This window comes from Camelina sativa, chromosome 4 (assembly GCF_000633955.1).
Source record: "Camelina sativa cultivar DH55 chromosome 4, Cs, whole genome shotgun sequence".
NCBI lineage: Eukaryota > Viridiplantae > Streptophyta > Magnoliopsida > Brassicales > Brassicaceae > Camelina > Camelina sativa.
This window is the reverse complement of record NC_025688.1, coordinates 3,215,734-3,240,988: the sequence shown is the minus strand read 5'-3', so window position 1 is coordinate 3,240,988 and position 25,255 is coordinate 3,215,734. Positions and strand designations below refer to the sequence as shown.

The following is a 25,255-nucleotide window of genomic DNA, read 5'->3' as shown; positions in this document are numbered from 1 at the left end:
AGTATCAAAGGTAAGATAATATATCTACCTCTTAAATCGTCTCATGAAGAATATGGTCACATGTTATTCATCACAGGATTTGGTATCGATGCTGATGGTGTTAGTTTCTTGGAGGAGCAAGATTAGAGAAAGGAGATTGTGGATAGCTAGAAGAGAGAATATAATTACATATTTTTATAGGATGAGTTTGAAAAATAAATCTGTTCTTATTAGTTATTAAGGGAATGAAAGTCATTATAAATTTATTGCAAAAGAGGAAAAAAAACAAATCAGGCAACAAAACGTCAAAGCAATCGTTTTCATATGTCCCGCTAATTAAATATTGAAAGAAAACAAATTCTAAGTATCTTCTTCATTTTCTCATTAAGCAAAACAATATTACAATTTTTACAACACAACAAACTGATATTTATCCCTAAATGATATTCAGAGACAAAAAAAAAAAAAAAAAAAAAAAAAAAAAAAAAAAAAAAAAAAAANAATCTACGTACAAGGATCGAACTGGGTTAATGTCTTGAACAAATATATAAGATTATAAAAACAACTTGATCAAATTTAGTTCAAGTGATTTAGATCAGTCCTTTTACCACTGTTTGTACTAGATTGTCTACTAATCGTCTCTATTTGAACAAATTCATTTTGATGATTTATTATATTGTCTTCTTGTCTACCTCATAAAGAGAAGTCTTGGAAAATTTCCCAATTCTTTTTTTTTTGTTTCAAACAAATTCGCTCAGATCCTCTCCTTGTCCCAGATCAATCTTCAAATCAATTGTAATTTTCTTTTTCTTCTTAATTTTATCTTTCGATTGATACCTGTTTTGATACCATCCTTGAATATCTTCAAATCTAGGGTTTTCTTCGATCGAGTTCTTGATTTTGATCACAAATCGATAGATCTGTTTAGGCATTTTTCTGGGTATCGATTCTTTTCAACATCCCTGTATTAATTTCATGTTTTCCCCAAATTTTATTAACCCTAATTTGCTCGTCGTGACCTTTGATGCTTTAAGGTTCGTTAGATCTGTAAATTGATTTGGGGCTTTTGTTCCTCGTACTTGAAATTGATTGATTCGTTGTTTTTTGGACTCTTGATTTTGTGATTTTTAGACGTGAATTGAAAATTCTAGGGTTAGGTTTCGAATTTGGGGATTTTTTAATTTGGGGGAAAAATAATTCCTTTCGACTTTTTGACTATAACTTAAAATTACACTAATACCCACATCTACCTTGAAACATCAAAATCAATCATCGTTTGTCTCTCTAATTATGGAATTGTCCATATGTAACAAAACTTAACGAATGTTATAAAGAAAGTTACTAAATTGACTTTGGTTTTTACCATTCAGGTTCTAAAAGAAAAAATGGGATTAAAGCGACCTTTTGATGCTGAAGAGATGCAAGAGTGCAATGCTAAGCATGCAAGACAGCTTACTTACAACAACCTTGACCAGCTGAACCAGTTTGACGAAGCTGATCCGTATCATCATGTTTCTTCTATGGAGAAGAAGACGACAGGTGTATTAGGTAACAATGAAAACCTCTAATGCTAGAATTTAATATACTATGTTCTGCTAAGTTTTATCTTAAAGCAAGTGTTTTTAACTTTGGATGTTTTTTTTGTTGTTGTTGCAGTAGACGGTCTGAGTGATCTCTGTCGGAACCCTACGTGGACTAATGATGCAATTCATGTTGAGAAGGGTTTTGACTCGTCTGAACCGTATTCGTGGATCCCAATAACCGATTTGTGTCAGGAAGATTCTCAGTCTGGAGGGTCGACTCAGTCAGCTCTCTCTAATCAATCTTCTGATTCGGATTTCACCTGGAGGCCACTTTCACCAGTGGGAGACGTTTATTCTTGTCTGATGAATCAGCCACCTAGGAAACAAGTTCCTCTTGGGTCTAATCACCAGGCGGATATTCCTGAGTTTGTCCTTGATCAGTCAGAGGGTACTAACGGTGACTTGGAAGAGAAGCTGATGGGAAAGTGCATCATACCAATGCCTAACTCAGACCTTTGTGGAACTGGCCAAGGAAGAAAGGAATGTCTTTTCTCAGATAAATACTCCATTAGATGCGTGCAGCGACATATCATGGAAGCCAGAGAAGGGATGGTTGAAAGGATTGGATACCAAAGGTTTCTGGAGCTGGGGTTGTGTGGAATGGGTGAGGAAGTTGCAAGCTTATGGACTGAAGACGAAGAAGATCTCTTTCACAGGGTTGTGTACTCTCATCCTTTTTCAGTGGGTCGCAACTTCTGGAGGCAATTAAAGGAAACGTTTCCTTCAAGAACCATGAAGGAATTTGTTAGTTACTACTTCAATGTCTTCATCTTGCGAAGGCGAGGTGCCCAGAATCGGTTCAAAGCCCTAGACATCGACAGTGATGATGACGAGTGGCAAGTTGAATATAAGATTTTTAACAGCACCAAATCTTTAGATGAGGAAGAAGACAACAATGCAAATCGCTCCTCGTATGAAGATAACGAGGAAGAAGAAGAAGAAGAAGAAACCAACAGCAGCGATGATGATGAAGAAGAAGAAGAAGAAGAAGACTCACCAAGTAACGATGCTCATTGTGTATATATGGATAAAGCTTCAAGAGACAGTGTTGGTGAGGAGGTAAACGTGGAAGACGACTCATGTTTGTCCTTCGAGTTACAAGACTCCAATTTGATCTTCAGTCACAACCCAATGGAAAACAGAGAGTGTCACAGATCTGGTGATGAGTCGTATAAGTATGATGATCAGAGACTCACATCAGATTGTTGGACCAAGAACAACGACCTTCTACCAACTTCCAACATCATTGAGGAAATATTTGGTCAAGAAGACTGGGAAGATAATGATGATGATAACTTGAAGGGGAAGTAAATGTAAAAAAATAGTTTTCTTCTCCTCTTCCATGGATTTCTGCTAAGATTTATTTTTTTTCCTATGTGAATTATCAAAAAAAAAAATGCAGAAGTTTTCTCCTTGAAGTTTTTGGTTGTTTAGGTTGAAGAAGAGACTTCCTGATTGATTTGACTCTGTAAAAAAAGCTATTAAGAATCCAGGAACCTTTTTTGTTTTTTTTTGTTGTGTACATTATTTTGCTGTAAAAAAGAAATGAACAAAGGAATGCTAAGTTATCCATGTGTTTGTATTAAACTAGTTTACACAATAACTTTTCCATAACACAAATGCAGTTGCCTCGTTAAATTAAACCTGAACGTTTCCAACGTATTAGCATTTTTGGAAGACGAAGCCGTCGTGAAAGACGCATTCGATTCCGAATTTTACCGACTTAGGGGATCAAAGATGGTCATGGGATGAACAAAACTTGTTCGATATGTTTTAAGTTTGAGAGTTCGTAACAAAAGTAAGACATGATGAGGAAGGATGGAGGACGATGTTTAACTTTAGTGTGAAAAGAAAAACAAACCCACATTGTAAAAAAAAAAAAAAAAAAAAATCCCACAAGTTGTTCACGTTTGGTTTGTTATTACTATTTCTTTATTTAGTGTGTATACTACAAGTCTACAATCATGCAATGGTCTATATATGGAACAAAATATGCCAAACCTTGATATTTTTTTATGTTATATAATTTTTTTAACAAAAAAATGTAATGTGATTTATGATAATGTATGAAGAATATTTTTAACTGAACTTATATAATATATAGTTACACTATGAAAGATATTCATTATTAAAAATTAGTAACTTAAAAGTCATGAAAGAAAAGAAAAAATTAGACCCTAAACAACTTTGTAAATAAATTTTTAGTTTTTTTTTTCTCCATTGTCAGTTTATAGAACAGTGAATGGTCTTGAATCATGATGCCACCAAATTAACGGATATGTTATAATTACTTGCATTTTATATAGACAAAATCTTTAAGAGTTAGCTCGGGAAAACGACCAAAATCCACCCCAACTATTTTCAAAACGCTTTTTTATACTTGAACTCTAACTCCCAGCAAATAACAACCTTAACTCAATTTAAATTCAAATTCCCTACCTAAACTGTTCTTAATGTGGTAAATTTCAACACTCGTATTAACGGGGTTAAATTATGGATTAACGGTACTAACTCAGATTACGACGTGGCATTAGGAGTGAACAAAACGACGTCGTTTTTTTTTGTGTGTGTTGTTTCAAAAGCAAAACGACGTCGTTTGCAATTGGGGATTAAAACCAAATCGATTTGGGGATAAATCGAATTTAGGGTTTTTGTTCTTCTTCTTCTCTCGACTGAAACCGAGATGGCTGATCAAGGAAGAGGCTTCCCAACCAGATGCAGATGCGGAGAGGCTGTAAGAATTGGTATGTCGAGGACAGCCAAAAACCCAGGAAGATTGTTTCACTCTTGTCCAAGAAGATCCGAAGAGGTATTGTCAATTAACAAATTATTGTTGTAAATTTTGTTTACTTTGCTTGTTTGATTTGAGTATCGTGTATTGGTGCAGACTCAATGGTATCACACTTTTAAATGGACTGATCAGTGTATGGTTGAAGAGATTGAGGATTTGAAGTTGAAAATGGATAATGTGGAAGAAGACTCAATCACATTTCAAAAGAGTGTTAATGCTTGTGAAACAAAGGTTGGAACTCTCCAAATGGAAACTCGTGTTTGTGAAACTATGGTTGAAAAGGAGATAAGAGAGTGCAAAATGGAGCTGCGCAGCTTGAAGAATATGGTCGTATGTGTTCTGGTGATGATTTTGGTATACATGTTTATGTTTTGAGTTGAGATGTTTCTGTTTTGAATTGTGTTCTAATGTGTAAGGATTGATAACACGAAGAAGTAATTGAAAGAAACTTTGTTCACATCGGCAAAAGTTACATAATTTAGTCACCATTCGGATCAAGAACATCCTAAAACCAACAAAAAAAGTTACATCACAACCGATGGCTTGCATCCAAAAACGTACCAAAACGTACCAAAACAAGCCTAGTTTCTTCAAGCTTCAAAAACCTACTAATCCATGCATCCAAAACCTACCAATACCAAAACAGCAACTCCTTCATTGACTTTAAACCAACTAATGCTTTTGCCTTTGCTTTTCTACACTTGTCTCTTGTGACAATCAGATTGAAGTTCTTCAAAATTTCTTCCTCCATTGTCTTCGGTTTAAAGTCAGGATCAGACCTTACATCATCCAAAAACAACTTTGCAATCACCCTTGATTTCAAGATCTTACAATATCCATCCAGAGTGCAAACATGTTCATCTTCAAATGATTTCACCTTGTACTTTCCAATACACTCTTCATAGGAGCAGTAAATCCTCCATTCACAAGGGATCTCACTTTCTTTTACACCACACACGGCTTCACACTTATCTTTCCCCCATCGGTTTTGATTAATATTGTTTCCACTTTTTAAAGCGTATTCAACTAAAGCATCCTTGAACTCATCCAAACTTTCAAACACTTGATGCATCTTCAATTCACCACTTCCTGGCTTGAATCTCACATGAACCTCATCATCACCTTCATCATCAGAGTTAGCAGGAGTATTGTGGTAGTCAAAATCTTCATCCTCATCATCATCAGTAAAAGGATCCACATTTCTTTCAACCCTTTCTTCCTCCTCACACGGCTCACCACCAATCTCCGCATCTTCTTCGCGTTCCTTTGTTGCTTCAGCCACAAATACATTAACAAATTTAACCCAACGAGCCCCATAACACATCTTACTAAAAGTCCTTGCACTCAATACCTTCCGCTCCTTAAAATCTTCAAAAGGGTAACAATACCACAACCTTTTCCCAAAAAAAGAATCACCCAAACAATTTCCCACGATAGTATAAAGTTCTTCAGCCTTACAATCAAATGTAGAATTCTCACCACCAATATAAGAATCTTCCCCTGCATCACTCGTCGTCCAACTCCCACCATAATAAACCGTGAATGTTACTTCAACAGCGTTGTCACAATAAACGACGTAGAAAAATCAACATTAAAACAATGGACAAAAATTCTAACTATTCATATCCTCAATTCACTGTTGAAAGACAAATTATTACCTCATTTTGTCTTCCGAAACACCCGAAATTGGAACTTAAGAAACGTATCAGTGAACGATATTCCTTTGATTTCGATTCGACCCACATAGCTAAAGACCAACGCTCTTGAAATTCACTACTTTCCCTCTCGAAAACCACAGAACAAGAAACCTACACTCTCGAAACTTAATCAACAACTCGCTCCCATCGATTACAATCCACACTTGTTTCAGTTTCTCGACACTCGGTTTCAGTCGAGAGAAGAAGAAGAACAAAAACCCTAAATTCGATTTATCCCCAAATCGATTTGGTTCTAATCCCCAATTGCAAACGACGTCGTTTTGCTTTTGAAACAACACACGCAAAAAAGAACAAAACGACGTCGTTTTGTTCACTCCTAATGCCACGTCGTAATCTGAGTCAACACCGTTAATCCACAATTTAACCCCGTTAATACAAGTGTTGAAATTTACCACATTAAGAACAGTTTGGGTAGGGAATTTGAATTTAAATTGAGTTTAAGTTGTTATTTGCTGGGGGTTAGAGTTCAAGTATAGAAAAGCGTTTTGAAAATAGTTGGGGTGGATCACAAAAAGCACATAATTAGAGAGAACACACGACGAATTAGTAAATTACCATGACGTTGAAACGACGTCATTTTCGAGATTATTTTATCGTCACAGATCAGTCCTTGTGACAATAATATCGTCACAGGTCAGTTACCTTACGATGCTAATTAATATTTTGTTTGGTCATTAAGAGCCGTTACAATATTTTGGACATGTGGGTTATTTTAGATACTATTATCTCTCAGACTCAGTATATATTAGTCGATGTCCCCAAAAAAGGAAACAAAGTCACCAGCTTCTCTATTCAGGGTTTCTACTTTTCTTATTCTTCCAGTTTCTCCTCTTCCAGTTTCTGCTCTTCTGCTTCTTCATCTCCGGTCAAATCCGCTTACCGAGAGAGGTTCTACGCCACACACATCTTACGCCTATGGAATTCTCTACAAACTGGTCCATTTCTGATCTCTTTTATCCATTAATGCTCATCTCACGAGTATATTGGTGGTTTATATGTTGATTTTTTCTTTTGTTTTATTCACTTTATATCCTTATCGTTGAGTTCTTATCATATTTTTGAAAACGATGTGCTTGCTTGATGAACGAGATGAGTACAATTCAACATACATATCAATTGTTTATACGTTGTCTTATAAAACCCGTTATAAATCCTTAAACAGCCTTATAAACAAGATAAAACATTTATAAATTTATTATATAAAAATATAAAAACGTTTTATATGGTTTTATACAATGTCTTGTAAAAAAACCAATATATAAAATGAAAAACTTTTATAAGGTTTTATATGGTGTCTTATAAAACCTGTTATAAATACTTAAACAGCCTTATAAAAATAATTATAAAATATAAAAAACCCTCTAATAAAATTGTTCAATTAAGGTTTTATAAAGTTTTATACAGTGTTTTATAAAAAAAACCCATAAACCTATAAATTTTAATGAGTTGAATTTTTAGACCCTAATGAATTCAGGAGTCAAATGAGTATTGAGTAAACTGGTTCGATAGATAAAATGAGTTGAATTGTAATGGGTTGACGGTTTAACCATTTAATCCACTAATTCTTGAACATTGTTCAATTGAATTAAACAAACTCAAATACTTGAACCAATTGAATCATAATATCATATCATCATTGGGTAATGAGCTTAAAAGAGTTGAATTACCCATTTTGACACCCTACATGTAAACATATAGATATCCATACTTAGTATTTGATGTATTCTATGTTTTATTATTTTATATTGTACAATAGCTAATCTTATATATAGAAAATATTTCAGTTTAAATGAATGCAATTCTACATTTATAAAAATAAATAGGTTAACCTGTCAATTTAATCTACTGCATATCAAATACTTTTAATTTACAAATTTTGTAATGTAACTTTAGATACGGCTACATGCAATTTTTAACTTCAATAACTTCACTAGAGATTACTTTGAGAATCTCCTTGGTTTGAGTTAATAAGGTTTGTTTTTACAATAACTATTTTTTAGTTGATTTATAATGTTCTGGATATGCATTTTTCTAACTGTAGAAATGAAAATTTAGGCAGAATGGCTAGAAGCGTGATGGGGTAGGAACAAAATTTTAAATTTTTTTCATATGGCTACATTTCTTTCTTGGGATTTAGAACTAAGAATCAAAAAACGTGTCAAAACTACATGTTTTAAATAATTTTTAAATATTTCCAAGATGGTACATAGACTTAATATGAAGCTCATCACTGTTCTAGCAAAGTTTTATGACTTAGAACGTAATGCTTTTTCTTTTGGGGAAAGGAATGAGAGTATGTTCTATGTAGATACCTTGTAGATATTTTATATAATATTGGACTTACCATTGATGGGCTACATATATTTAATTTAAATTTTGTATTTGATTAAAACCTTTTTTATTTTTTATTTTTATGTTCAATCTTAATTCAGGTATCCAACTATGAGGTTAATATCTATTGCATACAATTATTGAACATGTACAAGTAATAAAAGAGGAGGCTTGCAGCTTGCTTTATCAAAAGAAAGGACAACCCTTTTTAACCATTGATCTAAAAAAACTGCAATCTAGATTTGAAAAATGCCAGATGGAGCGGATGATTTGATGCCTTATTTCTTTTTGGTGAAGAGTTTGCTTTTTGCGAAAACAATAGAAGGTATATCTCCTGTATATACAGTTACTTGTAGAATCAGTCAACGACTATGCTTGGGGAACAACGACGTTTGCATTCATTAAGCATGAGTTGGTATCAATGAGGGAAGATCTTACGAAGGGTAGGACCACAAACTTCCCTGGTTTTGGGTATGCTTTGACGTTAAGTTCTGAAACCCAGCAGAATAATTTTTTAATCGAAACATTATTAGCCACTTTGTTACATAATACATAATAATGTTTACTAACATTTGTTCTTTAGTTTTTCATTGTAGATATTTGCAGTGGAGCTATTTTCGTCCTTACACGAAACATTATCAATTGATTATCTACCCTCCGGATTTCCTATGTTTTCGGGGTGGTTAAATCTATTTCCTAAAGAAAATGTTAAGAACATCTTTGTGAATCATTTCCAAACCAAACCTAACAAAATGATGGAAAATCAGGTAATACTTCTTTAAGACTATAGAAACTGCTTATATATGGTTATGTATTGTTGTTGTAAACCCAATACTTGATTATATATTCACAGGTTACATGACAACCTTATAAATTTTCTAACCGTAACCTTGAATTGCATGATGAGTATAAAGATCAGGATTTATATGATCTATTCATGCACATTTTGTATTTCCTTTAATGTCATCGCATATAATTCCCCTCATAAGTTCGTCAAGCGGACCGGCGAAGGTGTGCACACTTGATGAGATGCCAGATATGAAGATATATCCCAAATTTTCACATAGCAAGAAAAAAGAAAAGAATTGATTCACTTTAGCATATAAACATGTTGTTCTCCAATCATTGTCTTTCTTCTTTCTAAGTGATAGTTTGGGATGTATCTTCATATCTGGCATCTCATCAGGTGTGCACACTTCCACTAGTCCTAATTGTTTGAAGAACTTATGAGGGCAATCATATGCGACGACATTAAATCAAATACAAATTGTACATGAATAGCTCATATAAGTCTGATCTTTATATTCATAATGTAATTCAAGCTAACAATCAGAAATTTTAAGATTGCCATATAACTTGTGAATATATATAGTCAAATATTGAGTTTATAACAAGAATACATAATCATATATATATGTAAGCAGTTTATACAGTCCTAAAGAAGTATTACCTAATTTTCAATCATGTTGTGAAACTTGTTTTGGAAATGATTCACAAAGATTTTCTTATCATTTCTTTAAGAAATAGATTCAACCACCCCGAAAGCAGAGGAAACCCGGAAGGTAAAGAATCAATAGATAATGATTTGTGTAAGCACGAAAATAGCTCTACTGCAAATATGTACAATGAAAAACTAAAAAGAAATGGCAGTAACATTATTATGTATTATGTAACAAAGTGGTTAATAATGTTTTGATAAAATTTCGTTGTATTGTGTTTCAGACCTAACCATCAAAGCATATCCAAACCTAGGGAAGTTTGTGGTTCTACCCTTTGTAAGATATTCCCTCATTGATACCAACTCATGCTTAATAAATGCAAACGTCGCAGCTCCACAAGCATATTTGTTGTCTGATTCTACAAGAAACTGTAGATATATAGGAGGAGATATACCTTCTGTTGTTTTTGCAAAAAGCAAACTCTGCACCAAAAAAAAAAGATATGCCTTTTGATAAGGCATCAAATCATCCGCTCTATCTAGCATCTTTTCAAATCTAGATTGCAGCTTCTTAAGATTGATGGTTAAAGAGTTTCGTCCTTTCTTTTGATAAAACAAGCTGCAAGCCTCTTTTAGGTTACTTGTAAGTGTTTCATAATTGTATGCCTGAGGTATTTATCTTTATATCCGGATGCCTGAATTCATATTGAGTATAAAAATAACAAATAAAAAATTTGTTAATAAAATAGAAAATTTAAATTAAATATTGTAACCCATCAATGGAAAGTCCAATACTATATAAGATATCGGCAAGTCCGATATTTACATAGAACATACTCTTATTCCTCTCCCCAAAAGCAAAAGCATTATGTTCTAAGTCATAAAACTTTGGTAAAGCGGTCATAAGCTTCATATTAAGTCTATGTACCATCTTGGAGATACTTAAAAAGTATCTAAAACATGTAGTTTCGACACAGTTTTTGATTCTTGGATCTAAATATATCGCAAGAAATAAATGTAGCCATAGTACATAAACTTTTAAAATTTTGTTTCTGCCCCATCACACTTGTAGCCATTGTGCCTACAATTTCATTTTCACAGTTAGAAAAATGCATATCGAGAACCTCACAAATCAAGTAGAAACTACTTTTTATAAAACCTTATAAATCAATTTAAAGGGTAGTTATTTAAAAGGTTTGTTAGGACTACCCAATTTCTGTTTTGGTAACACTGTTAAATTGGCTGATTATGGTGGAAAGATAGCGGTTTTGTGGGAGTAAGTTTTGCTTTATTATAAATCTTATAGCGGCTATAAGCATATGATTATGTATGCAGAGATTACGCTTGAAAAGCGCGGAAATTGTGAAATTTGGATAAGGTTCTTGCTGTTACTCTTTTGATAAATGTCTCACAAGAATTGAACGTATGTTCTTTTGGGTGCATGCAACTTTTGATGAATGAGTCTATCTCTTGCACAACAGTTTTCGTGTTGTATAGTTACGAAGAATATTGTAGCTATGTATTTATATTTGTAACAAAATCTGAGTTGCTACAAAATTGTTTCGAGATTTTTTTTGCACCTATAGGGTGGTTGCAAAATACCGGTTGTGAGAAATTGTAGCAATTTAGCTACAAATTTGCTACAACTGTTCTTGTGTCCATTTGCTTCAAGTTTGTCTCAGAAATATTGTAACGGATTGTTACAACTTTCCCACAAACTAAGTTGTCGTTAATAGTTACGAATACTACAAGTTTGTTGTGACAAATTTGCTACAATTTGTCATAAATAAAACTGTGTCAATTTGCATCAATTTTGTTTCAATATTTTTGTAACAATTTGTTATAAATACCCACAAACAACCGGTTGCTAATAGTTACACAGAGCTACGTTTATCTTGTAACGTACGGGCTACAAGCTAGGGACGGTTGGTATTGTAACAAATAGCCACACAAAATTGTCACTAGATCTGTAACTAAATTAGTCAAAACTTGATACAATGTTTTTTGTTCTTATCAACAACAAATTAATTTGTAACAAACTTTTATTTACTCACAAATTCTCATCGCAAATACCCACGATGTACAAACATAGTATATTATACGTGTTTTTGGTAACAGAATATTTTCACAAACACAGTATATTATATCTGTTATGTGTTTTTGGTAACAAACTATATTCACAAACAGAGATAAATCGTTTGTTAAAACCAATTATATATAACATAAAAACCAAAATTAACAGAAAACCCAACAAACAAGCATTCATAAAAAAGTTTCAAAAGTAGAACACAATCACGTGGATCATACATTCCCACCTCCAAAAAACAAGAATTCATAAACATAGTTTCAAAAGTAGAACAGAGGGAGAGATAGCATATGAAAAACTTGATAAGCAAAAGAGATAGAGGCTAACATCACCATTCACTTGACCAACTTGCACCAGCATTGTCCTCATCAACATTGTCATATTCTTGGTTTGCCTCATTAGGAACTTGGTTAGGATCTGAAACTATGGGAGTACCTTCAGCATGTTCCTCTGGTGGATTACCAGGTTCAACATCATGATTATTGTTGAAGCGAGATGGGCCAGCTCCGGTGCTTTGTGTGGGATGAGCAGAAGGGAAGTTGATGGTCGCTCCTTCAGGCAAGTACTTCTTCATGTGCTCAACCACATCAGCCAGCTGCTGTTGCAAGGTGAAGAGTTGACGTTCAAGTGAAATTCTGGCTCTTACACCAGCAGAGCTTTCCCCACGCTCAAGAGTATAAAACTTGTTCTCCACGACCAAATATCCTCCCATTATGAGATGGTACATACTGAAAAAAAAAACAAGTTAGAAAACACTTTCATAAACTTCCAAAGATAGAACATTGTTAGAAGAGAACAACAAACCAATGGCATTTAAAACAGTTGAAAACGTAACATGACTTTTGGTCCCTGAGAATAACTCGATAACATTCCTAACCAAGCTCTTCTTATGTATGAACGTAAATACTAACGAAGCTAAAGAGAAAATGAGATTGAGACAAATACTAACAAGCTAAAGAGAAAACAAAAGAACAACAATATAATAATAACAGTTTGAGACAAATACGTTTAGTATACTAACGAAGCTATTTTCTTTTTAATTGCACATATATATATTACTCTCTCTTTTATGTGCTTTGCAATACTCAAATTTGACATTAATAGTATTTTTTCTTATGTTTGCTTTACTCAGGGACTATGGTTTCAGTAGAACGGGTGCTTCAAGGTAGTTTTTGTTATTCTGTTTAAGCTTTATTAATATTAGTCTTTTTTAGTTTTTTTTGCTTCGCTAAAACAGTGAACAATTATGTAATGCTACATGATTTTTGTTATTCTGTTTATGCCTCATGATTTTCTTATTTTTTTTAATTATTACTGTTATCTTTTACAGTAAAATTATTCTAAAATATTACAATATGTTAAAAATCACATATCTATTTTAATTTCATTTTCAGATAAAAAAAATGATGTTAAGATTTTGAGTACTGAAGTTAACGTCATTATAAATGATCTACACGTTTAATTTCTGAGAATTATTGGAACTATTTACTATAATTTTGTTATTATACAAAGTAGTGAGTATATTTGTTACACCTATATTGTTACTTCTCTGTAGCTATTTACTACAAAAATAATTAGTAACTAGTTACTACAAATTAAGTTACTAATCACAATAGTGGGTATATTTGTTACAACAATATCCTTACTTAAGTATAACTAATTACCTCAAAATAAATTAGTAAAATATGTTTAGAATTGTCACAAAAGTATAGTTGCTTATCAGTGGCTATTTCTCACAAACTATTTTTTGTATCTAGTGGTGTCACTAATTATTACAAATTACTACAATTTTGCTACTAAACTTTTAATTTAATTTTTTGTAACTAATTAGTAACTAATCGTCGCAATAATTAGCTACAAAAAATAACGTGACAAATTCCGAAGCTATATCGTCCAATCTTTGTTTCCTTTCTAATCTTTTGATCCCGATTAGTTGTTAATTGTTATGCTTATGCTGTGACCAAAAAATGTCTTTGAAGCAGTTAAATAATGTTGCTAAGCTTTTTATATGATACCTGACTCGTAAGATATAATATCAGAATGATATATAAACCTGTGTGGCAAACAAACAAACAAAAACAAATCAGTTGAATCACGTCTCTTCGGTTTTCATTTGGATCCAACACGAATATTCTTTCTTTTTACGACTAAAGAAGCCAACAAAATACCCCAAAATCACTCCCAAAACCATCACACTTGCTCCTTCAATGTACCACAAGAATGCAATATCAAATTCAGATCCAAATTTGTCGTATCACTACCGCTAATGACTTCCTCAGATGCCAAAATCTCAACAATATCATGAACTTCTCCGTCATGGTTTCCCACATACGAAAGAGTGAGTCTTTCCCAAATGCTCGATCATCCGATCCTCTACCTTATCGAAGCGTCTCTAATCTTTCTACTTGTAGCATACATTAGGTCTATGCTCTTGCAACACAACAAACGGTGTCTTGCTCCTATTCACAGACTCCATATCACTCTTCAAAAAGCTATACTGCTTCCCTCCTCTAAGAAACTCAGTCTCTGTCAAAAAGCTATTAAAAATGCACAACCTTTTTTTTCTTGAGTACTTAAGATCATTATTATTCAATGAACATTATTTTGCTGTATAAAAGAAAGAACAAAGGACTATGTTAACAAAGAAAGAACAATCAACATTATTTTTTGTATTAAACTAATAACTTTTCCATAACACAAGTACGGTTACCTCGTTTAAGTGCGGTGATTATAAAGGCTCTAAACTGAAATTATCACTGTAGGGTTCATACAGATTATCACTGTAATGGAAAAAATTATGCAGAACTTGACATTATCATCTTATAAAACTACAATCATGTTATGGTTTTATAAATATGCAAAACTTGATATTTTAATTGTTATATAATTATAACAAAAGAATGTAATTTGAATTTGATTTATTTTTATGTATGAAAAATATTTTCAAATGAACTTATATAGGTTTTAGCTACACCATGAAAGATATTCATAATTAAGAATCGTAACTGAAAATTCATGAATAAAAAAATAGAGAAATTAGATCTTAAACATCTTTTGCAAATAAAGTTAAGTGTTATATTATAGAACAGTGAATCATCTTGATGCCACTAACCAAATTAATGGATATGAATCTCCGATCAAATCCGCTTTACCAGAGAGGTGGTTCTACGGATCTGATTCGTCGCGGAAGTCTTCTACTAGCAGGTCATGAGAACTTTCTTTTCTTATCTCTTCAATTCCTAATCTCACGAGTTTATGGTGGTTCTTATAATATTTTTGGAAACGATGTGCTTGCTTGATGAAAGAGATGAGACAAATTTCAACATACATATCAATTGTTTATTGCGGTTTACTTGGATCTGTATTGATTATGTAACTTGATTTTGTGACTAGAATGTTAGAGAGTTAGCCCTTTCACAACAACATGTGCTTGTTTTGTTTTGGTTTTGATTAGGATTTTTTGGTGTTACCAAAAAGAGTACGAGTTACATAGATCCATTGCTAATCTTAGTTTTACTTCGACATATAAATTGATTCTGTAACACTTGATTTTGTGATTATTATGTCAGAAAGTTAGTTTTGTTTTTTACAATATATGAGTTTTTTCTTGTGTATGTGTTATGCATCTTTTGGTCGTGATATAGCTGGAAAATGGTGTTTAGTCTAGTTTAGTATTGTCGTGGACTTAAGTTGTTATGCTGAAACTGACTAATGGTTCATTCCTGAGATAGATATGGCTCAGTACTCTGATGATATCTTTTATTTAACATATGAACAGGCTGTTGGACCATCCAACCCTCTGAAACCAAGGGAGCAAAGCAAATGGAAAAGGTTAGATTTTGTTTTGTGTGTGTACTGATCTATCGTTTAACATTTATGCATTCATCATTGGCTGTTTTTCTTTTGTTTTTGTAATGATCTGTAGTTGTGAATCATATATATTTCTTTACATAAGATGATGTCAAAATGTTATCAAGTTCAATTTTTGATTATTTTTCAGATTCTTGGTTTCATTTTGCTGTTGCCCCTAGTTGCCTATTCTAATGTTGGGACATGAATAAGAAATGGGTTGATGATGGGTAGTGCATGAAATGAGGTAATTTAAATTACCTCTTTACAAGTCTCGTGTTGCCTATTCAAATGCCCCGGTTCGTTAGACTCTTCTTATGATGAGTCTACAAATTAGAAGTGGAATGATGGTGGTGCGTGAGTGATAACTCTATTCCGTGTTGCCTTTCAAATGCCTCGGCTCGGGTTTAAGACTCTTATTATGATGATGGGTCTGCAAAATAAAAATGTATTGATGGTAGTGCATGAAATGAGGTCATTTAAATTACCTCTTCACCAATCCTGTGTTGCCTATTCAAATGCCTTGGTTCGGTTTTAGATTCTTCTTATGATGAGTCTATAAATCAGAGAAGGAATGATGGTGGTGCAATGAGTGAAAAACCTTTTCCCGTATTGCCTTTCAAATGCCTCGGCTCTGGTCTAAGAGTCTTGTTATGATGACTCTGAAAATTAGAAATGGGTTGACAATGATGAGTGTGTAAATCTAAGATGGAATGATGGTAGTGCATGAGTGAGACACTTTGTCCCCTGTTGCCTTTCAAATGCCTCGACTCAGGTCTAAGAGTCAGAAAATCATAAATGGATTGATGGTAGTGCATGAAATGAGGTAATTTAAATTACCTCTTTACCAGTCCCTTGTTGCCTATTCAAATGCCTTGGCTCTGTTTGAGACTCTTCTTACTTGATGATGGGTCTACAAATCAAAAGTGGAATGATGGTGGTGCGTGAGTGAGAAACTTTGTCTTGTGTTGCCTATTCAAATGTCTCGGCTCGGTATTAGACTCTTCTTATGATGAGACTAATCAGAGATGGAATGATGGTTAGTGCAAGAAATGAGGTAATTTAAATTACCTCTTCACCAGTCTCGGGTTGCATATTCAAATGCCTCGGTTCGGTTTTAGATTCTTGTTATAAACCACTTATCAGATGGACTCCATAACCAGGCCCATACACGGCCCGTTCATGGCCTGTGTCCGTCCAAGGCAATAAGGCCCATCGGCCACATCCTTTAATCTTAGTCGGTTTAGGATTCCTAATGTAATTGGGCTTTGCCCTTGACTATATATATGTAACCTTGAGTTTGATCAATGAATAAGAACAAGAGAATTCCTTCATTCGATTCTCTAGTTTACAACAATTCTTCTTATGATGAGTCTATAAATCAGAGAAGAAATGATGGTGGTGCAATAAGTGAAAAACTTTGTCTCGTATTGCCTTTCAAATGCCTCAGCTCTGGTCTAAGAGTCTTGTTATAACGACTCTGCAAAATTAAAAATGGGTTGACGATGATGAGTCTGTAAATCTGAGATGGAATGATGGTAGTGCATGAGTGAGATACTTTGTCCCGTGTTGCCTTTCAAATGCCTCGACTCAGGTCTAAGACTTGTTATGATGAGTCTGTAAATCTGAGATGGAATGATGGTAGTGCATGAGTGAGATACTTTGTCCCGTGTTGCCTTTCAAATGCCTCGACTCAGGTCTAAGACTTGTTATGATGAGTCTGAAAATCAGAAATGGATTGATGGTAGTGCATGAAATGAGGTATTTTAAATTACCTCTTTACCAGTCTCGTGTTGCCTTTTCAAATGCCTCGGCTCGGTTTGAGACTCTTCTTACTTGATGATGGGTCTGTAAATCAGAAGTGGAATGATGGTGGTGCGTGAGTGAGAAACTCTGTTCCATGTTGCCTCGACATGGATTTAGATTCTTCTTGCGATGGGTAAGAAATTTTGTCACCTGTTATCAGGTAATGATGTAATTAATTAATTGTTTGGTATTGCATTGAAGAATATTATAAGTAAGTTGAATAGTAAATTATATAACAATATGTACAACAATATTTGTTTTCAATGACTATTATTAATATTTTCACTTTTGCAGGGTGGTAGCTACGGATCTGGATATATTTTTTGTCAGGTTCGTTGATAGTGATGATGTCTCGGAAGATATTAGTTAGTTGTATGTCTCGGCAGATATTAGTTAGTTGTATTCGTTGAGAATCTTATATAGTATTTTAACTCACCTGATTATATGCGTTAATCAGGATATTACTTCTGCAATGGATTTGGAGCTTGAAAAAGGTTAGTTGGATTTAAGCATATTTGAGAATATCAGAAGTAAGGATTTCTTTCTAATCTCTCTCTTCCTTTCATACGTTTGTTTCTGTCAATGGTTTCTTTCCAAAATCCATAGCCAATACAGATTAGTTTCTGGTCCCATTATATAATAGTATGCAGGGAAGAAGAAAAATAATAGAGTTGTTACAAAGCAAATTGTTATGTATCCTTACCTTCTATTTGAGGCACATACCTCAGCAAAAAAGGATTGTAAAGGATTAATTACTGTTCTTGAATTTTACAGGTTTGAGCAAATAAGAATTACAAGCAATTCTTCCTCAGGTTGGTTGATTGATATTGATCATAATGATCAATTTGTGTTACAACTAAAAGTTAAAGGAGTCGTAGTTGTGTCGACGTGTTCAGCTGATATGTGGGCGGAGCTGACGTGTCAGAATAAAGGGGTTTGATTGGTCGAGCGGATGCGGATGACATGCTGGGCTGTGATTGGTTCATTTGAAGTTTGTGACTATTGTTGACCATTGACCGAGGAAGAAGCTTAAATCGAGTTCTCTTCATTTTTCTTTCATTATTCGAATATCTCATTTGAAATTCTCTTTTACTGTAAAAACCCAGAAACAACTCGAATTGGTCTAGATCTTTTGGTAAGATCTTCATCATTTGAGATTCAACTCTCGTTTCATGAGCGTTAGTTGGATTTGATTGTATTTGCAATTTGAATTGAAGAAGTGTTGGTTTTATTCTTTATCAGAGGTATCAGAGCTAATACGAACCTTGGAGAAGATGATGGAGACTCGTGCTCAAGCACAAGTAAGAGAAGCAGCAGCTCACGGAGGTGAAGAATCGTCAGATGCTTGGATCGTGAAAGCTTTGGCGGAACAAGATGCGAGGATTACGGAGAATTCTGCAGAAATGTTTGCTGCGATTTGTATGATGGCGGAGAAGGTGGATAACTTGGTGGCGGCAACCACAGACGCCGTATAGTTCATCTCCTCCGACAGTTGAGAAGGCGGATTACAATTGTTTTTCGACGGAGGTTCCACGCAAAGCGAGATCCGGCAATCCATATAACTACTCTGAAATGACTCGCTTAGCTAGATTGGACTTCCCTAGGTTCGATGGTGAAGGAATTAAGGATTGGTTGTTTAAATTTAAGCAGTTTTTTCTGTTGGATTTTACTCCTAACGAGATAAAGGTTCGAATTTGTGCTATTCATTTTGATGGAGCCGCGGCTGCTTGGCACCAGTCCTTGTTTGAATCGGATTTGGGAAGAACTGTGTTGAATGACTGGATTTCTTATAAGATGCTACTGAAGGAGATGTTTGAGGATGCTTTGGATGATCCTATTGTGGAGCTAAAAATGTTGCAGGAGAGAGGGGGAATTAAGGAGTATAATGAGAAGTTTGAGCTTATTCGTTTGAGATTGAGGTTGCCATGAGACTATTTGGTTCGTGCATATTTGGCAGGTCTTAGAACTGATACTCAAATACACATTCGAATGTTCCAACCTCAGACTATAAGCCAATGTTGGATGTTGGGTAAGCTGTAAGAACAAGCTCATCCTAGAACGGGAAGTGGTATCGCATCTAATGGTTGGTAGAGTAACAAATGGCAAACTGGTGGTAATGTTCAGCCTAAGGCAGGGGTTGCTAATAAGTCTGATTGGGTGCAGAAGACTGGCAACTTTGAATCAACTTACAGGCCTAAGGATAACACAATGCAGCCACGCAAGTTCCTGTCAATAGAAGAGATGAATAAGAGGAGCTCGCAAGGATTGTGCTATTTCTGTGATGAAAAATATTCACCAGAACATTATCTCATTCACAAGAAGACACAATTGTATATGATGGATACAGATGAAGTGGAGGGAGAGATTGATGAGATTTGTTTAGAAGAGGATGAGGAACTAGATATGGTTCAAGAAAGGGCTCAAGTTTCAGTAAGTGCAGTGGAAGGTACGGATGACTTTTGGACTATGCGAGTTAGAGGATATTATGGGAAGCAGAGTGCGATCATGTTACTCGACTCGGGTTCCACTCATAATTTTATGGATCTGGGGACACTAGCAAGGTTGAAAATTCCATCGACTCAACCATGTCTCACTAAGGTTTTTGTTGCTGATGGTCGAAAGGTGGGGGTATCCGGTAAAGTGGACAAGTTTAACTGGAGTTTCAGGGATACATCTTTCAAAGCAGATATGATGGTCATACCGTTGAGGGGTTGCGACATAGTGTTGGGGGTGCAATGGTTGAAACCGTTGGGAACCATAACATGGAATTTTGACATTGGAGATGAGCTTTAACTAGGGATTGAAGAGTGTTCATCTTCGAGGAATTAAGCAAGGGTCTGTTAGAGAAGTTAAGGCAACGAAGCTCAACAAGATGAAAGAGAAGGATGCACAGTTATCTATGATATGTGTTGAGCAAATTCCTAAGGATAGTGAAGTGATGTTGTGTTCCGTAGAAGTGCAAACTGGGAAAGAAGAAGAACACCCAAAGTTTACAGAGTTGATTGAAGGGTTCGTTGACATTTTTGAGGAACCAATTGCTCTACCACCATTCCGGGCTAATCACAATCATAAGATTCCACTTATGGAAGGGTCAAATTCTATTAACCAGCGTCCCTATAGGTATGCAGTGCATCAAAAAAATGAAATTGACAAGCTGGTGAAGGATATGTTGGTTGGTGGTACTATACAAGCGAGCAGCAGTCCTTATGCATCTCTAGTGGAGTTAGTTAAGAAGAAAGATGGCAGTTGGAGACTATTTGTTGATTACAAAGGTTTGAATGGGATGACTGTTAAAGATCGGTTCCCTATACCTTTGATAGATGATCTAATGGATGAACTGGGAGGCTCGGTGATCTTTTCGAAGATAGATTTACGAGCAGGGTATGATCAGGTCAGAATGGAACCTACTAACATCTACAAAACGGCTTTTAAGAAACATAGTGGACATTACGAATACCTGGTGATGCTGTTCGGTTTAACGAATGCACCGGCTACGTTTCATAGTCTAATGAATGAAGTTTTCAGGGCTTTTCTGAAGAAGTTTGTGCTCATATTTTTTGACGATATCCTCATTTACAGCTCGACTCTGGAGAATCATTTGCTACATTTGGAAGAGGTGTTTAAAGTGATGCGAAGTAATAGCTTGTATGCTAAGAAGAGCAAATGTGCATTTGCTGTGAAGAGGGTGGAGTATTTGGGCCACTACATTGAAGCCGAGGGAGTTTCTACTGATCCCCAGAAGTTGGTGGCGGTACGAGACTGGCCTGTTCCCAAGACAGTGAAGCAAGTGAGAGGGTTCTTGGGTTTGGCAGGGTACTATCACAATTTTGTGAAGAGTTTTGGTGTGATTGCGAGACATTTGCATGATCTTACCAATAAGGATGCATTCATGTGGAATGATTCGGCTGCACAAGCTTTTGACAGACTCAAGAGTTCCTTATGTGAAGCCCCAGTATTAGCACTTCCACGTTTTGACAAACCTTTTGTCGCTGAAACTGATGCTTGTGGGGTGGGAATTGGAGCAGTACTAATGCAGGAAGGTCACCCAGTGGCTTTTATCAGCCGACACTTGCGTGGTAAGCAGCTACAGTTGTCAATTTATGAGAAAGAATTGCTTGATGTCGTGTTTGCAGTCCAAAAGTGGCGCCATTATTTGCTTCCAAATCACTTTGTGATCAAAACGGATAAGAGAAGTTTGAAGTACTTGTTGGAGCAAAGGTTGAACACACCAATACAACAACAATGGCTTCCCAAGTTGTTGGAGTTTGACTACGAGATACAGTACAAACAGGGAAAGGACAATGTGGTTGTCGATGCTTTATCGCGTGTTGAAGGTTCAGAAGTTCTACATATGGCGATGTCCGTCCTTGATTGTGATTTGATGCAGAGGATTCAGGCTCATTATGACACATATGATGCTTTGAAGAGTGTTATTGAGCAGCTTAAACTCGATCTGCAGGCTAAGAAGCATTTTTCATGGGTTCAAGGAGTGTTAAGAAGGAAGAGCAAGATTGTGGTTTCGTCTGACATTGAGTTGCGAGATGACATTCTCAAGTGGTTGCATGGTTCAGGTAATGGGGGACATTCTGGCTGAGATGCAACATGTCAGCGAGTAAAAGGTCTTTTTTACTGGAAGGGGTTCGCCAAGGATATTCATCAGTACGTATGGAGTTGTAGTGTATGTCAACGGTGTAAGTATGATACTTCGGTTTCTCCTGGGTTACTTCAACCTTTACCAATTCCAGAGACCATTTGGACTGATTTATCCATGGATTTATCGATGGGTTGTCTCCTTCCTTTGGAAAATCAGTTATCTTTGTTGTTGTTGATCGTTTGAACAAGGCTGCCTATTTCATGGCACTTTCATATCCTTATTCTGCTATGACGGTGGCTCAGGCTTTCATGGACAACGTATTCAAGCTTCACGGTTTCCCCAAGACTATTGTCAGTGATCGTGACACTGTTTTTCTCAGTGAATTCTGGAAAGAGTTTTTTGTGTTGTAGGGCGTGTCATTGAATTACTCTAGTGCTTACCATCCTCAGTCACAAGCCTTGAACGTGTTTTCTTTTGGTAATATCATATTTTATTTGGAATACTTTATGTTCTTTTGTGTGAATGCAACTATTGAGGAACGAGTTATCTCTTTTGTGAGCAAAAAAATGTCTTTCAAGCAAAAAAAAAAAATAATGTTGCTAAGCTTTTTATATGGTACCTGACCTCGTAAGATATAGTCTAAGAATGCTATACAAACCTGTGTGTGGCAAACAAACAAAAACAAAATAGTTGAATCACGTCTCCTCGGTTTTCATTTGGATCCAACTACCATTAGATGATCCAACTCCAGATTCTTTCTTTTTACGACTAAAGAAACCAACAAAATACCCCAAAATCCCTCCCAAAACCATCACACTTGCTCCTTCAATGTACCACAAGACTGCAATATCAGATTCAGATCCAAAGTTGTCGTCTTTACCATCATCATCACTACCGCTAATGACTTCCCCAGAAGCCAAAATCTCAACCACATCATGAACTTCTCCGTCATGGTTTCCCACATACGAAAGAGTGAGTCTTTCCTTATTAGCAACCAAACGAGTGTACCCAAACTCGCCTCCACGGTACATTGAGTTTGCAGGCTGAGGAAATATCGGGACATCCTGGTGATTAGGTCTCGGTTCCCATATAGGTTGTGTATCTTTTCCAGCCATACCAATCACAAGATGAACAGGGCTTCCTTGCCAACGTTCACCACAAGTGTTGTTACTAATCGGACAAAACCTTTCGTAATTATGAACATGTCCCCATAAAGCAACCGTCACATTGTTCTTCACTAACAACGGTTCCAAATGCTCGATCATCCTCTGTCTTATCTCCGCATCTCTGATCTTCCTACTCGTAGTGTACATCGGTCTATGCCCTTGTAACACAACAAACGGTGTCTTGCTCCTATTCACAGACTCTAGATCACTCTTCAAAAAGCTATACTGCTTACCTCCTTTAAGAAACTCAGTCTCTGTCGATATATAAACGAAATGAACCGAACCCATATCATAAGAATAGTAAAGGTTCCGAGTTTGAGAAGGTCCCTGAACCATACCCGTGGCTTCAGATGAATTACCAGGCATGTTGAACTTAACACTATACGGTACACCACATTCACCACCACTATCTTTACCATAAATATAAGCTGACCAATCTGGTTTCCAAGGCTGGTTAGGCCAATCATACTCATGGTTACCAATACACACATGGTATGGTACTCTAGATGCAATTGGCTCAATCTGAGCAAAGAACTCATCCCAAATCCACGAGTAACCTTTCGCATAACTTATATCTCCAATGTGAGATACAACCGCTGCCTTATCCTCACCTAAAGCTTCAATGTCTCTTAGAATCCACTTCACAGTTGATAAACTCTCATCTTCACCACGTATGAATGTTCTGTAAGGTGTAGAACAACCCATATCTCCAAACATGAAAGCTAACGTTTCTTCTGAGCTCTCGTTTCTTGAAACAAAGCTATGGACTTCACTCCATCCTTTCAAATCACTCCCAACCTGATTAAACCAATTCAAATTTGTTTCAAAAACTCAACCTTTTGATTCGAAACAACCCTTAAAGATTCGATTTTTTACCTGATAAAAGTAGTTAATCCCTTGTTTCAGATCCTTCATCACAGCGTCAAAGGTCCAACCTGGATCTCTCCATCCGATTGTCGTATTCGCCGGCGCGTGACACATATGTTCCCTCTCGTACCTAACTCCACGCGCCACCGCGACGTTATCGAGCTTCTCCTTAACCTCGCCGTATCGAGCTTCTCGTTCCTCTCCATCTCCGGTTACAAACATCACTCTCATCTCGTTGGTATTGTCTGTGTAACCCAAATGAATCTGCTCCGGTCGGTTAGCAGCAAACCGGAAATTTAACTGGTTTGATTCGGTTAAAAGATGGCGGGTTCCGGGTAACGGGTTGTGATCATGGTCTAGGTGTTTCGGGTTGATCTCGGATTGGGTCCAATGAAAGATCCGGAAAGAGTAATTTGAGCGGAGATTGGTTAAGGGAAGTGAAATCGAACCCGACCCGGATTGCCAATCGGGCGAATCGGATAAGAATTTGTAGCCGATGAAGTGATCGTGACGAGATTCCGGCGGTGAGTAGATTCCTAACCAATCGAGATCGGACGGTGACTCGACGCCGGACCATTTGATCACGACTGTGTCGCCGGATCGGTTTAAGGTTTTGGGAGTGAATGAAATCGTGGGTTTGGAATAAACAGAGGTGGTGATGAAGGTGAAGATGAAGATGAAGAGATAGTAAACGGCGATCATGATGACGGTGGCTGACGCGGCGGAGGATGGTCGTTAGTCAAAAAAGTCAACTTTATTTAGGAGTTTTAGTTTGGTTTGGTTTTGTTAGGGGTTTAGAAGAGTTTTGAGTTATTATGAAGTCATTGTTTTTAAAGACTTTGGAACCAAACTTGATTTATGACTTTTCACCTTCAAAATATCTATGCTATTTTTCAATAATAAAAATAAAAACATTATGGTATGAAATGAAACTATTAATTAATTTTAAAATTTTAAAATTTTGGCAATAACTATTGTTAAGGTATATTTTAGCAATCATTGTTAAATCAAAACATGATTTATATTTATTTTTTGCAAGTGTTTTAG

At 35.6% G+C, this 25,255-nt stretch overlaps 4 protein-coding genes across 5 annotated transcripts in view; 2 read left to right on the top strand and 2 right to left on the bottom strand.

The window, feature by feature from the left end:
* On the top strand, window positions 509-3,149 carry LOC104779669. Of its 2 annotated transcripts, none has more exons than XM_010504057.2 (3): window positions 509-774; window positions 1,350-1,527; window positions 1,639-3,149. In XM_010504057.2, exons 2-3 carry the CDS (start codon window positions 1,365-1,367, stop codon window positions 2,871-2,873), a joined length of 1,398 nt encoding a protein of 465 aa, XP_010502359.1. In that variant the 5' UTR covers window positions 509-774; window positions 1,350-1,364; the 3' UTR covers window positions 2,874-3,149. The 2 variants fall into 2 exon arrangements, with proteins under 2 accessions (XP_010502359.1, XP_010502358.1); XM_010504056.2 differs by having other exon boundaries at window positions 512-774; window positions 1,636-3,149.
* LOC104783496 (uncharacterized protein At4g04775-like) lies at window positions 4,246-4,775 on the top strand. The gene is made up of 3 exons (XM_010508643.1): window positions 4,246-4,371; window positions 4,450-4,683; window positions 4,770-4,775. Exons 1-3 carry the CDS (start codon window positions 4,246-4,248, stop codon window positions 4,773-4,775), a joined length of 366 nt encoding a protein of 121 aa, XP_010506945.1.
* On the bottom strand, window positions 22,761-25,033 carry LOC104779668 (probable inactive purple acid phosphatase 9). Its single transcript, XM_010504055.2, has 2 exons — window positions 24,218-25,033; window positions 22,761-24,139 (listed from the first exon to the last, which is right to left on the bottom strand). The coding sequence occupies exons 1-2, from the start codon at window positions 24,908-24,910 to the stop codon at window positions 22,871-22,873; spliced, it is 1,962 nt and encodes a 653-aa protein (XP_010502357.1). The 5' UTR covers window positions 24,911-25,033; the 3' UTR covers window positions 22,761-22,870.
* Window positions 25,065-25,255, bottom strand: part of LOC109132430 (probable inactive purple acid phosphatase 9) — a 2,005-nt gene continuing 1,814 nt past the window's right edge. The window contains exon 3 of the mRNA XM_019244039.1: window positions 25,065-25,094. Within this exon, the coding sequence (XP_019099584.1) occupies window positions 25,065-25,094 (30 nt within the window). The remainder of the gene's footprint in view (window positions 25,095-25,255) is intronic.